General features: G+C 38.3%; 1 protein-coding gene across 1 annotated transcript; it reads left to right on the top strand.

The window, feature by feature from the left end:
- The first annotated feature begins 349 nt into the window (after positions 1-349).
- On the top strand, positions 350-12525 carry ganc (glucosidase, alpha; neutral C). Its single transcript, XM_030719184.1, has 25 exons — positions 350-505; positions 876-938; positions 1056-1158; positions 1291-1418; positions 1668-1844; positions 1961-1964; positions 2068-2137; positions 3352-3448; positions 3566-3749; positions 3866-4010; positions 4116-4351; positions 4433-4559; positions 5156-5235; positions 5526-5669; positions 5777-5873; positions 5949-6050; positions 6333-6507; positions 6737-6805; positions 7015-7079; positions 7164-7240; positions 7313-7387; positions 7481-7594; positions 8951-9063; positions 9227-9330; positions 9957-12525. Exons 1-25 carry the CDS (start codon positions 477-479, stop codon positions 10064-10066), a joined length of 2688 nt encoding a protein of 895 aa, XP_030575044.1. The 5' UTR covers positions 350-476; the 3' UTR covers positions 10067-12525.
- Positions 12526-12958: the final 433 nt, after the last annotated feature.

The following is a 12958-nucleotide window of genomic DNA, read 5'->3' as shown; positions in this document are numbered from 1 at the left end:
ATATTTTGATAAATTCAATAAACGTGACAACTCACTTTTAAGCACAATATTGTTAAAATATTTCTGTATGTTTATCTCGGTTTAATTTTTGTTCGTTTTGTTTTAATTATCTGTGTTTTTCTGGGGGTGGGGGGGTTGTTTTTGGGGTTTTTTTTGTTGTTGTTCTTTTGTTTGTTTGTTTTTGTTTTTTTTTTTTTACCTGTGCAAACTAACATGGATACGTTTTTAACAACTCCAGAAAGAGGCGTTATTCGCTTCAGTGAGCCGTTTATTTTGGAAATCCACACCGGAAGTGAAGATAGTTACTCGTATCGGTGACGTCTTGATTCAGAGTTCTCCTGTACGTGTTGTTTCTCGAGCTGAAACTGTCACGAAGCTCTTCCTGGTTTAAACAGAAAACAAATGTAGCTGGTGCCCAAACACGGAGGCCACAACGACTGTGAAGGACCGAAGGTTTTTGTCTCCGTCTGCTTGAAATGGCGGATATGATCCAAACCCTCGCTAGGTATAAACATATGGGTATAAACACGCTGTTTTCAGACCACTCTCTTACGATGACCTTTGACATTTCCACATCGAACCTGTATGAATAAAGCCACATAAAGTAGGACATCAATGTAGTTACTGTATAGCTACTGTCTAATACATGGTAGCTGAAGCATTGAAGGATGCATGCAAGTATTTGAACTACGGGAAGTTTTTCTGTGACTTTTTGATTTGTGTGTACACTCAGGTTACAATTTTACTACCAACTGAGGTATTTTTTCCGGAAAAAAGTACTTTCCATGTAAAATATTTAATTACAAAAAAATATTGAAATCCTTGTACCATGTGTATGATGAGCGTATTTCACTTTATTTTTCCTTCTCTCTTAGTGTTGTCCCTAATGATGAGGGGAGGGACAAGTTCAAGAAGAGCGACCATGTTGCTTTTTACAGGTATGCTGAATATCCACACAGTTAAATTAAATTTTTTGTGCTTTCTTGGGATTTGAGTGTCCTTCTAAAATGTATTTTGAAAGTCATCGCTGATGTTTATTGTCACTTACTTTTGAGGCGGCAGATCCAGGGTCCAAACATGCAGTATCGAGCCCTGTTGGACACCATGGTGCTCACAGAGAAGGGGGTATGTTTTGAACTGCTGGAATCAGACTCACAGGTCAGTATACAGTGTCTTTATTCACATTTGACATTATTCATGCTGTACAGTTCTATGTTTTGACCTTTGATTAAGCCTTCAGTAAGTGATTACACTTGAAGAAGGGTTTTTATTATCTTGTTCTTTTCACAGACAAGGCTACTTCTTTCTTTGTCACCGTCCAAACACGACATTGTAAGGATACTGATAGATGAATTCCAGCCAATTAAGGCACGCTATCGAGTTCCAGATGTTTTAACTGGGGAACCTCAATGTGAACAGTAAGAGATGCTTCATTTCTCCATTATGATGTCAGGTTACACCAGCAATGTTCTTCTCTAAAATCCACTCCCCTTTTCTTAAGCATTTCCGACACTTAAAAGCTTCTAATGTTGTGTTTGTTGGCTTGGAAAAAGACATAAATTATGAATTGTTCAGATCAATAAAAGACAGATTTATGGCTGCAGGTTTTATTTGTGGGATTGCTGCGACTGAAAATTAGTTGACCTTTTCCCCTCATCGTTTGGCAGGTTAAGAGTGGAAAAACAGACTAAGGACTCAGTCACACTTTCTTGGTCTTCAGGACGTTATCAGCTGCGCGTGTGGCGTTCCCCTTTCCGACTGGAGATCCTCTGTGAGCAGGAATTGATGGTCACATTCAATTCTAAAGGCAACCTGTGGTTTGAGAGATTACAGCATCCACCCAGGTGAGGGATGCAGGAAATATATGTGCAAACCAAAAACAACTAATTGTTTATATTATATAAATTGCTTTTTTTTTTTTTTTCCTTTTTGTATTGTGCTGGGCCACATCTCATGGTAGTGAGGTAAGAAAACACCAGTACTGTTGATAAAGCAGTGTAGTCTTGCTCCTAATTAAGGCTTAATCAGGTCTATGAATGCCTTTGTTCTTTGTTGCTTTTATTTCAGCCTCAAGAAGAACAGAAAAGTTCGTTGTGGAAGGAGACATTCAAGCAGTTTGTGGATATCAAGGCTAATGGTTTGTGCCTCTTCTTAAATATTTTAAAAAGGCGCCCAGTCAGTGATGTTGTAACAACCTAACATTGCCTTCTGGGTAGTCTGGTATCTTTCCTGGGTTGTTCAAATAAAAAAGAGAACAATAATGGGCAATAACAGTTTTCTTATTTCATCCTGGCATAATTCCCATTAATGTGTCCATTGTGGTTTTATGCCTAATACTATCTTCACTCTCCGCCTCTGTTTAAGAGCACAAATCCCTTGAAATGTGCTTAGATCACCAACTATTTATTTACCAGAAAACACAGTTTAGGAGACTCCTCATAGTGTAACCCATAAACCCACAATAACCCCATTACGGTGAAATATTTTTTAGTTCCTTATTTTTTATTTTCAGACAACAGTTTATGTTTACAAGACAAATAACAAGACTGTCATGTCTTTTTCTGTCAATGAATTTTTACAAATCCAAAATATTTTGGGAGACAAAGTGTACACACAAAGTAATGAAGAGTTTATCAGAGACTAAAAAACAGAAAGACTTGCTGAGGAGGAAAAAGGAAAAGTCACACTTCTCATTCATACCTTCACTGGTCATATAGGCTCAAGATTTGACCACACTTATCCCACAGTCTAGTAAACACATGTTAGAATGTTGTTATTCCTTTTCAGTTCCAGGATTTTAATCTATGATTCATTTCACTGGGCTTAAACAAAGGGACTCAGGCACACCAAGTATTTGTAATTTATCACCTACTTTATAGTCTTAACATATCCCAGGTTTTCAGCAGAGCTTTGATCCGTGGATGTGAAATATGCTATGGTTAAATAAAGCAAGTTATCCTATAAATAGATCGTTTTTCTCGTCTTCTAGAAAGATCAGTTTATGGTAATGAAAAAATGTGATTCCAAAACACAAACATAAAAGATGGTCAGTAAACTGGCTTACATTATATGCAGATCTATCCAACAAGCTATAAGACAGCATTAGATGGCATTTGATGGGTTTCCTAATAATTTTCTAAAAGGCACTAATAAATAAAAATATCTCAATTTGGTTCTGACAAATAATTTATTCCAGATGATTTCTGTCATTATTGGTTCCAATTGCGTGTGTACTGTTTTCAGCTTCTTTATGATCATAAATTACAGGTAAGCATACACTTATGGAGCATAAAACTTCAGTAATTGAGGAACTTCTGTACATCATACTGAGAGATACATGTGCATTTCCAGGTCCCAGCAGTGTTGGAGCAGACCTCTGTCTTCATGGGTTCAGGCATGTTTATGGTCTGCCTGAACACTCAGACAACTTGCAGCTCAGAGACACGAGGTACACGTGATGGAGTTTGCATCTTTATTTGTGACAGTGTAATTTGTCTTTGCATCCTGCAGGCAGGAGGGAGAGTTGACAGTTTTGTTTTTTTTAAAAATGTGTGTCATTTCACAGAGACGGCGAACCTTATCGGCTGTACAACTTAGATGTTTTTGCCTATCAACTGTACAGTCGCCTTGGCCTGTATGGATCTGTGCCACTGATGGTGGCCCACAAGCCAGACAGGACTCTGGGTGTATTTTGGCTGAATGCTTCTGAGACTTTTATAAACATTCAGTACTCCCCCACTGACCATCAGGTGACCTTTGATTCTGTACTGTTCTCCCATCAGCCTTCCTGTCTGTCCTAGACATCCAGTGACCATAATGCAAAAAGATGTTTACCAACCACACAATAACCCTCTGCTTCACACAGGATGATCAAACTCCCCCAGTAAAACGGAGGCGGGCTGAGCCTCAGACTGATGTCCACTGGCTGTCAGAGAGTGGTGTGATTGACTGCATGGTTCTGCTCGGGCCCAGTCCACAGCAGCTCTTCACCCAGTATGCCCAGCTGACAGGTGAGGATACAACACTGAAATTATGCTACCCAAACATTAAAAAAAAATGATAAAATTAAGATCTCAAAGTCTCAGACATTACTCATCCGTCCCCTCCTGTGTCAGGATATCAAGCCCTGCCGCCTCTGTTTGCCCTCGGCTACCACCAGTGCCGCTGGAACTACATTGATGAAGCTGACGTGAAGTCTGTGGATTCCGGATTTGATCGTCACAAAATTCCTTACGATGTAATTTGGCTGGACATTGAGCACACAGATGGGAAGCGGTACTTTACCTGGGATCCTGTTCATTTTCCTGAACCAACCAGGCTGCAGCAGCACCTAGAGAAGAAAAAGAGGAAGGTCAGTTTTACAGGGCAAATCATTCATCGTCTAGAGCATTTTTTTTTTTGCTTTAATATGTTTTCTGTTCTATCTCTTCAGTTGGTCATTATAAGTGATCCACACATCAAGGTTGATCCTCATTGGTCCCTGTACTGTGAGGCCAGAGATGGAGAACATTTTGTCAAGGACAGAGAGGGAGAGATCTTTAAGGGCTCATGCTGGCCGGGTAATGGAAAACCTCTACTGTTCAATGTTAACAGATGTTATACACACAGTCCATAAACCCACTTGAACATTATAGTTTAAGTGGACCTTTTATGCTTTTCCGTATTTTCCATCATATATACCATTACTGTGGTGGATGCTCACATTAACCATAGTTAAAGATTAGTAATAGGGCAGTGTATGTGCACAACTTGGTGTTCTTGGCTCTGTATGGTGTCAGTGAAAGTATATGGTCATCTTAGGTGCACCTCTCTGGCTATGAACACAAAGCCTCACCGCCCTGCTGCTCAAACCCTCTGTTTGCAGCAGGCATCCAATCAGAAGAAATCTGGCTTAAATAAAGGTGAAGGGACTGAAAATAGCTCACTTCAGACAGAGGAGGAACCGAGAGGCTGCATCAAGGCCTAGAATAAGATACATATTAATTATTTTGAACTGTGAATCATGCAAAGATAGTAGAGTCCAAGAATAAAAACACGGAGCTGGAAATAAGCATCAAGGTCCATGTTAATAGACGCTGGGTCTACTTGATGTACATGTATGATGTTGTCATATGCATCTTCTTTGTAACTGGAGTTATGTTAATCTCTCTCACAGGTGAATCCTCTTACCTTGATTTCAGCAGCTCAGCTACTCGAGCATGGTACTCCAGATGCTTCAGCTTGGATAAATACAAAGTAGGGCTCATAAATGACCAGCCATGCTCAAAACAGAGAGAATACATAATGAAAAGCTACTCTAGAGCAGAGCAGAGTAGCACTAGGGCAAAGAATAATCAAGCTGTATTTTCTTCTTTTTTTGTGGTACCTGTGAAATAAAAATTTTGGTACCTGTGAAATAAAAATTTTTGAAAATTTTGCAAGCATCTCAAATACTTTAGTCCCTGACAGAGATTTGCCTCACTTGGACCTTGTCCTGCATAACCTCAAAGCAAGCATACTTGTTAAAGTGTTTATATGTGTTACAGGGATCGACACCTTCGTTGTTTGTGTGGAACGATATGAACGAGCCATCTGTGTTCAGCGGCCCAGAGCTGACAATGCCAAAGGACGCTGTGCATTGTGGGGGCTGGGAACACAGGGATTTACACAACTTGTATGGCTTTTATCAGGTATGAAGCTGGTGAGATAAGATTTGGGATAAGACTTGCACATCTTTGGCTCAAAATAAAATAAAATAATAAAATATACTTCTTTTTTTTTTTTTTTTTTTTTACAGCACATGGCCACAGTGGAGGGTCTAATCACTCGCTCAGGTGGCTTAGAGAGACCTTTCGTCCTCTCACGCTCTTTCTTTGCAGGGTCACAGAGACTTGGTGAGCTATTTGTATGGGAAAAAAAATGCCACCGCCCTGTGCTGTTTGCTGTAATTAGATTTGTTTGGGATGTAGGTGCAGTGTGGACTGGTGATAATGTTGCCAACTGGGAGCATCTGAAGATCTCAATTCCAATGGTTTTGTCTCTGAGCTTGGCAGGCATAGTGTTTTGTGGAGGTGAGCACATTATTGTGAATGGATTAACTGATTTAAACATTTAAATCACAACTAGAACTGCTGACTAGTCAGAGAAATGTTTTTATCCTTCTGTTTCAGTCAACATGCAGTCATTTCCTCATGTTGGTAGAGAAACACTCCTAAAGTACATACTATAAAGCTTTTAACTTGAATCTAGTTGATTAGTTGAGTAGTTTCTTATATGCGGATAAGTACAGGATACATTCCTACACCCTGTTATGTGCTGCTTTTCTGCATTATTCTCTGTTCTTGGTATTTCAGCTGATGTTGGTGGGTTCATTCAGGATCCAGAGCCGGAGTTGTTGGTGCGCTGGTACCAGGCGGCAGCCCTGCAGCCATTTTTCCGCGGTCACTCTGCAAATGTGACAAACCGTCGGGAACCCTGGCTTTTTGGGGACGAGGTCACTGCAGCAATCCGCACTGTAATCCAACAAAGGTACTGCAAGAGAGGTGCCAGAGTTGGTTGCTTCAACACCATGTAAAGTTTGAACAGAACCTTTAGAGGACAGTTTGTGATGTTAAAGAATAATAGCAGAGCCCCAGTAAGAGACAACATTTTAATTTAATTCAAAGTCAGAGTCCACATGTTGAACATTTTTCTTTTCTTTTTTTTTTTTTTTTGCCTTTGGTGAAACATGATGCTACTTGCTTTTTTCTGCTCTCAGGTACAGCCTGCTGCCTTATTGGTACACACTGTTTCACCAGGCTCACACCTCTGCCTTGCCTCCACTCAGGTGAGTCTTGGTGCCATCTGTTGTTCAAATATTGTAACTGCATCGACACCTCCATCCCACTTTCGTCAGGATTACATGTGTGGAGACCAGAGGTTGTTCTTTTTATGTTCGCTTTAGAAGGCTCTCATTTTCAAGTCAGTTTAAAACGAATTTGACCTCAAAGTGAATTATAGATGAATAGAACACTAATTTAATTTAAAACTATACAGACCTCTGTGGGTGGAGTTTCCAGAAGAAGAGAGCACCTTCAGTGTGGACAGCCAGTACATGCTTGGTAATGAATACTTAATTTTGCATCATTTCCCTGTTTACCCAGGAATTATTGCTTTTTCATTAAACTGTCCTTCATTTTATGCAGGAGGAGCACTGTTGGCATGTCCTGTAACTGAACCGGGTATCCAAGAAGTCAAAATCTTTCTTCCTGGATCTGGCGAGGTAGATTGTTTATTTATTGTAATATCCTCATGTTACACCTCACTGTGGATGATATATTTTTTTCTGTTTTAGATTTGGTATGACATCCATTCTGTGCAGTCGTACGAAGGAGGCAGGACTCTCAGTCTTCCTGTCACCCTGGACACAGTTAGTTTTGACCAGGATTCTACTTGCATTGCTTGTTATAAACTCAGATAATCTGTGATTGAGGACGTTGACTTTGATGCTTACTCTGTCCAGGTTCCAGTGTTCCAGCGTGGTGGCTCAGTGGTCTGTAGATCAGTAGGAAGTTGCTCCTGTACAGCTGAACTTCAGCAGCTCCCCCTCTCTGTCACTGTGGCTTTAAGCTCTCAGGTAACACCTGGAGGATACTGGGATCCTGCATTTAATGGAATCTTATTTCCATACTGATAAAACTTTAATTTTGTCCTTGAGCCTGAATTTCACCCAGTGGAAATGTTCAAGAATACCACAAAAATAGAGAAAAAACCTACTGTCTTTTTCTTAAGAAATATTCATTCAGGCTGATCAGTTTGCTGCTTTTGTGATAGCTAGTTTGCAGTCTCTGGATACCTATGAAAATAAACCTTTACATTTTACAGTGTAACTACAATATAGAGGAAGTGATTAAAATTATTAAATACTGTTTTATCTAGCATTGACTCTAGTCTGTTTCAGTTGCAGTGGTTACAGGTGTATTCACTTTTTTTTGCCCTGAGGTTATACTTTGAGGCCCAAATTGCTAATGTTGAAACAGTCCCCTCCAAAATGGAGGGAAGAGGGAGAATGTAATGAGTTTGTTCTGCTATTTTAGTCAATTCCAACAGAGGGTGCCACACTTACGTGGAGCTCTTGGAGTGCTTTATGATGCCAGAAAAGCTCTAGCATCAGCCCATTTTTATGGAAGCTTGTTTCTGCCACTGGAAAAAAAACAATAACTTTTTGCCGTTCATAAATGAAAATTTGGGGTTATTTTCTCAGCATTTCAACTTAATCACTCAAAATTTCACCTTATTTTCACATAAGTTTAATTTAGTAAGTCGAAATAATGAGGTAATAACACACATTTTTCACTTATGGAGGGCAAAAAAATGTTGTTTTCAGTGTCAGAAACATATCGTTTACCATGTGGCTGATCAAAACTTTCCCATAATGACATTCTACAGATTACACATCATGACTAACAGATAAACATCTGTCTGTGCCATGTGTTTCAGTAACAAATTTATTAATATCTTAGTCATAATTCAAAGGTTTAATTACAGTTTCAGGATTAAAAAAGAAAGGAAGTTAAAGAATGTATACTTGTTAATGAAAATATTTTTTGTAAATTGTAAATATTTGCCGTGCGTCATGTTTTGATGTTTGGCTCTTCGCTTACTTTACTTAAGTCATTTCAGCCTTTCGGAAAACTTTTTACACATGTCTGATCAAACCTCTTTATATTCAGTTTTGTTACATAATATAGATGCTAACTGAATATAGGTTTATTTAAGTGCCTGCTGAAAGATTTGCATTTAAATTAATACTTACATTTGCTATTGTCTAAGCCTAATACTGTTACATATAAAATGACTTTTAGACAAAGACAAGTTTAGTTTTTATCATGCCAAATTTTTAAGCAACAACTATTGAGTACTTTATATGCAAATTGTGACATTTGCATCTTTTAATTAGTGAAGTCCTGACTGCAATCTCCTCTCTCTGCAGGGCATTGCTGATGGTGAGTTGTACCTGGATGATGGCCACTCATTCAGATACCGTGACGAAAAGGCCTTCTGTCTGCGCAGGTTCAGCATGCTGTCAGGCCGTCTGCTCTGCCGGTGAGTCACATTCACACTCCCTGAGGTGGGCTCCAGTTTTATACCATGTGTGAACCCCCCCCCCAAAAAAAAACAAAAAAAAAACAACAGGCTACTTATCATATTAAAAAAACATTAAACTCATGACGATATGATTTACTGTTGTTGGTGTTGCTCGTCTCAGTCCTGCCAGTGAAGAAGGAACATTTGACTGTGAGACAGTCATACAGTCAGTCACCATCCTGGGGCTGAAGAGCAAACCGTCCACAGTGATTGTGCATGCATCAGGTAAGGAGCTCCGGCACTGATGGAATCTTTATGGACAACTGACATTCACAATAGGAGTAACATCCCATTTATACCAGCATGACTCCAAAGAACATGCCTCCAAAACAACCAGCATCAAACAACAGATGCAGTTACTGTGTAAATGTATTAGGATTTTACAGCCACTGTAGTATGTTGTGGCCTGAAACAGTCAAATGTCTTATCTTCCTGTTGTCTGTTTTGTTTAGTATATTTCCCTGTATGCATGTTCTACACATTTACTCCCTATTTGAATATAGGAAGACGATAACATTGAGTGTTGCAGCTCATTTTGAATTTGATGCCAGCAACATGTTCCAAAAAAGTTGAGACCATGCAACAAAAGACTGGAAAAGTTACAAGTAAAACTAATATACTCATTAACTAATCAGGTTAATTGATGAAAAGTCAGTAGTATGATACTCTACATGTCCCTGTCTCTGCTAAATTATTTTTGTCCCTGTGGGGAGAAAAACACTAAGAGAAACCAGAATACAATGTAACAAGAACTAAAGAGTAAGAACCCTAAAGGGTTCATACAAGTTAAAGATACAAAGGAATGCAATATTTAAAAGGTAAAGCATCTCCTGTTTTCCTTTTATCACCAGGTACTAAGGACATGTCAGCTGCATTTCAGTACATGGAGACTTGCTGCAAGCTGACTGTGAACACTGGAAACCTCAGAGTGGCGATGGACTGGGAAATACAGATAGGTTGATTGTGAATATGCCAGAGTTCTTTCACCAGATTTTTTTTTAATTATGAAGAATTCAGAATTCAGAATAGAGAAGGGCATCACATGAATTATGAAACTTACAGACAAGACAGATTTGGTAAAGAAAGTAAAAGAGGGGGTAATTGTAGGTGTGTGTAGTGAGTATGAGGGTGCTCATTTCTATTCAGTCCAGGATTAATGCAATTGATAGGGGTAAAATGGAGGGATTATAACAATAATAGTGATATAATAATAAGAAAAACAGCATTCAATTATTATTATCAAAATCATCACTAATAATGATAACAAGAATGATGATTATAACAACAATAATAACAGTAATAACAATAATAATGAAAACATAAGGGAGTAATTGCTAATTGTCTGAATACATTTGTTTGATTGTGTGGACACTGATGGAGTTCAAAGCATGTACTCATTTATGCTGTTAACAAAAACTCTTCTTAAAGTGAGAGCCACTTTATACAATTAGATCCATTTATTTTTGGATACTGACATAAATCCTGTTATTTTAGCTGTTTACCAAAACCTATTGAAGTTATATGATAAATATGGACTTAAATTGTAGACTCTCTCCTGTAATTTGGGCAGTTAAACACATATATTGCATTAACCACGAAAGAATTACAGCCATTTTTATACATAGTCCCCTGTTTTCAGTGGTTCAAGTGTAATTAGAAAAAAAATATTAAATTTAAAAAAATAAAGTTATTGGAAATTTTGGAAATATCCACAGAATAGATTCTTTTCTTACAAATACTGTGACCTTGTAGTGAACCCACTGCATTTTCTCTCTTGAAGTCTCTTATGGGTAGACTTGGATAACTAATGGATTTTTCTTAATGGAAAGGATCCTGTGATCATCACCCACTGCTTTCTTCAGTGGATTGTCAGTCCTTTTAATCTTGCTGATCTCGTGCATATGGTATTTTTTTTTCAGATTGTACCAAACTATTGACTTGGTCACTCCTAATGTTCCCATTCAAATGGATTTGTTTTGTTTTTTCAGTTTAAGCACAGCCCAAGCCAGTCACCTGGTGCCTTATCCTCTTAATTTTGCTGAGCTAGCAGGTTCAGTGGCAATCATGGATGTATACATATCAGCGTCTAGAGTTCTCTTACTCTCCAAATCCAAAAACATAAATAATTTGTGGAGGAAAATAGAAAATTTCTGTGGACAGATTGCTATCACTGCCGGCTTTGCTGTGTGCTTGACCTGCAACAAGAAAAAAGAAAGTAATGTGCTAAGACATTTCCAGAACAGGCAGGATATCATTGTGTTATTAGGTCTGAGAGTTGATTGCTCTATGTAGCTGAAGAAAAAAAAAGATTGTCTGAGCTTGACCTTAGCCAAAATTCATATCAAACTGGCCTATTTTTTAATATTTGTAATATTTTTAAAGTTGACTACTTTAAAGTTGACTGCTCTATGATTCATTTACACAAACAGGTATAATTCTTAGTGGCCTGCATAGATATATAGCCACTCAGTTTTCTTTATTTTAGTTGGAAAAATTCATAAATGCAACAAAACATTGTATTATTGTAATGAAAATTCAAAGTACCAAATAATCAGAAACAGTGCACAGCAGAGTCGTCATAAGTGGTTGAAGATTTTAACTATTTACATCTATTAGTAAAGTTGAAAGGCTAATCTATTCTTAATAGCTAGTGCCACCCTAATTATAATGCAAATATGCCTCACTGATTCTGCTGGTGAAAAATTGCTTAAAATAGCTCTTTTGGAAGTAGAGATTGCAAACCCCTGCCTTAAATGGGCTGTGGCCATGCGGGTCGTGGGTTCACAGCATCAGCTTCCAAAATGTAAATACTACACTTGGAATCATCTGCAGACCTTTTCTCTGCTTAATTTATGAATAAACAGTGAAGAAATACTCAGCGTCTGCCCATTAAAGTCCAATCACATTTGAGCCCCTGAAATTAGGTGACTGTGTATAAAAAATATTCAGCATATGGGTATATTCATCAGGTGCCTGTAACTGTAATGCTTGTATTCAACTTCAGGTATACCATTGTCCTGTGATTATGTGTTGGCACCTCTTTTTCTTTGAGCGCTGTCCTTTATCTGACACTGCCATGTCCCTGCTGACTGAATCCTGCTCTATAAGGACAAATATTTTTTTTTAAAACCCATCAAACTTGTTATATTCTAAGCTGTGAACATTAAATTAATGTTTAATTGAATAAGTTTTAAGTAATTATCAATTAGAAGTTATGTTTGATTCTGAACTTTCTTTGACTGAATAAACAGTGATGTGCAGCTTCTAATGTTGATGTATGTATTTCTTTTATTGCTGCTGTGTTGTCATATTTAAAACAAAGAGACAAAACATACTTTTTTTTTTTTATCCCACATTTGCATAAAGGTGCAGCAACAAATGCTAGAACAAGCCTAATTACCAAATGAGACATTGTACACACTGGTGCTCTATTCCTTATCTCTTCTATTCAACAAAACCCAAAAGATTGGATGGAGTTTTTACTTTTCCTACCAGAGCTAAAAATGTATGGCTGTCTATAGTATTAGCCTGCTCCAGCTTTGCTGAGACTGCTCAATACTGAGCTCCATTGAGAATAGGTTTAAAAGGTTTGAATGCCTTCTGCTGAGGCAGGGCATCTACCAACCACTCTTTACATGCCCTCTGTTGCAGCCCGCTGGCCTTTGTGTCACCCAACAATGATGGCACCAGAGCGCCACAGCCGGGGAAACATCATTGTTCGCTTTGGCCAATGGGAATGCATCAAATGGACATTTACGTGATGTGTGAGTTTCTGCGCATATGTGTGTGTGTGTGTATGTGTATGTTAATGCAAAGGTGAATGCATCTGAAGTGAATGTCTCTTTCACACCAA

This window comes from Archocentrus centrarchus, chromosome 22 (genome assembly GCF_007364275.1).
Source record: "Archocentrus centrarchus isolate MPI-CPG fArcCen1 chromosome 22, fArcCen1, whole genome shotgun sequence".
In the NCBI taxonomy this organism is placed as follows: Eukaryota; Metazoa; Chordata; class Actinopteri; order Cichliformes; family Cichlidae; genus Archocentrus; species Archocentrus centrarchus.
Note: the sequence above shows the minus strand (reverse complement) of the source record. Positions and strands in the feature narration are given on the sequence as shown.

Excerpts from the sequence above, each read along its gene's own strand:
- ganc (XM_030719184.1), top strand. The coding sequence starts at position 477 with ATGGCGGATATGATCCAAACCCTCGCTAG. Across the intron at positions 506-875 it reads ATGATCCAAACCCTCGCTAG|TGTTGTCCCTAATGATGAGG; the intron begins GTATAAACATAT and ends CTTCTCTCTTAG. Across the intron at positions 5,874-5,948 it reads TGCAGGGTCACAGAGACTTG|GTGCAGTGTGGACTGGTGAT; the intron begins GTGAGCTATTTG and ends TTTGGGATGTAG.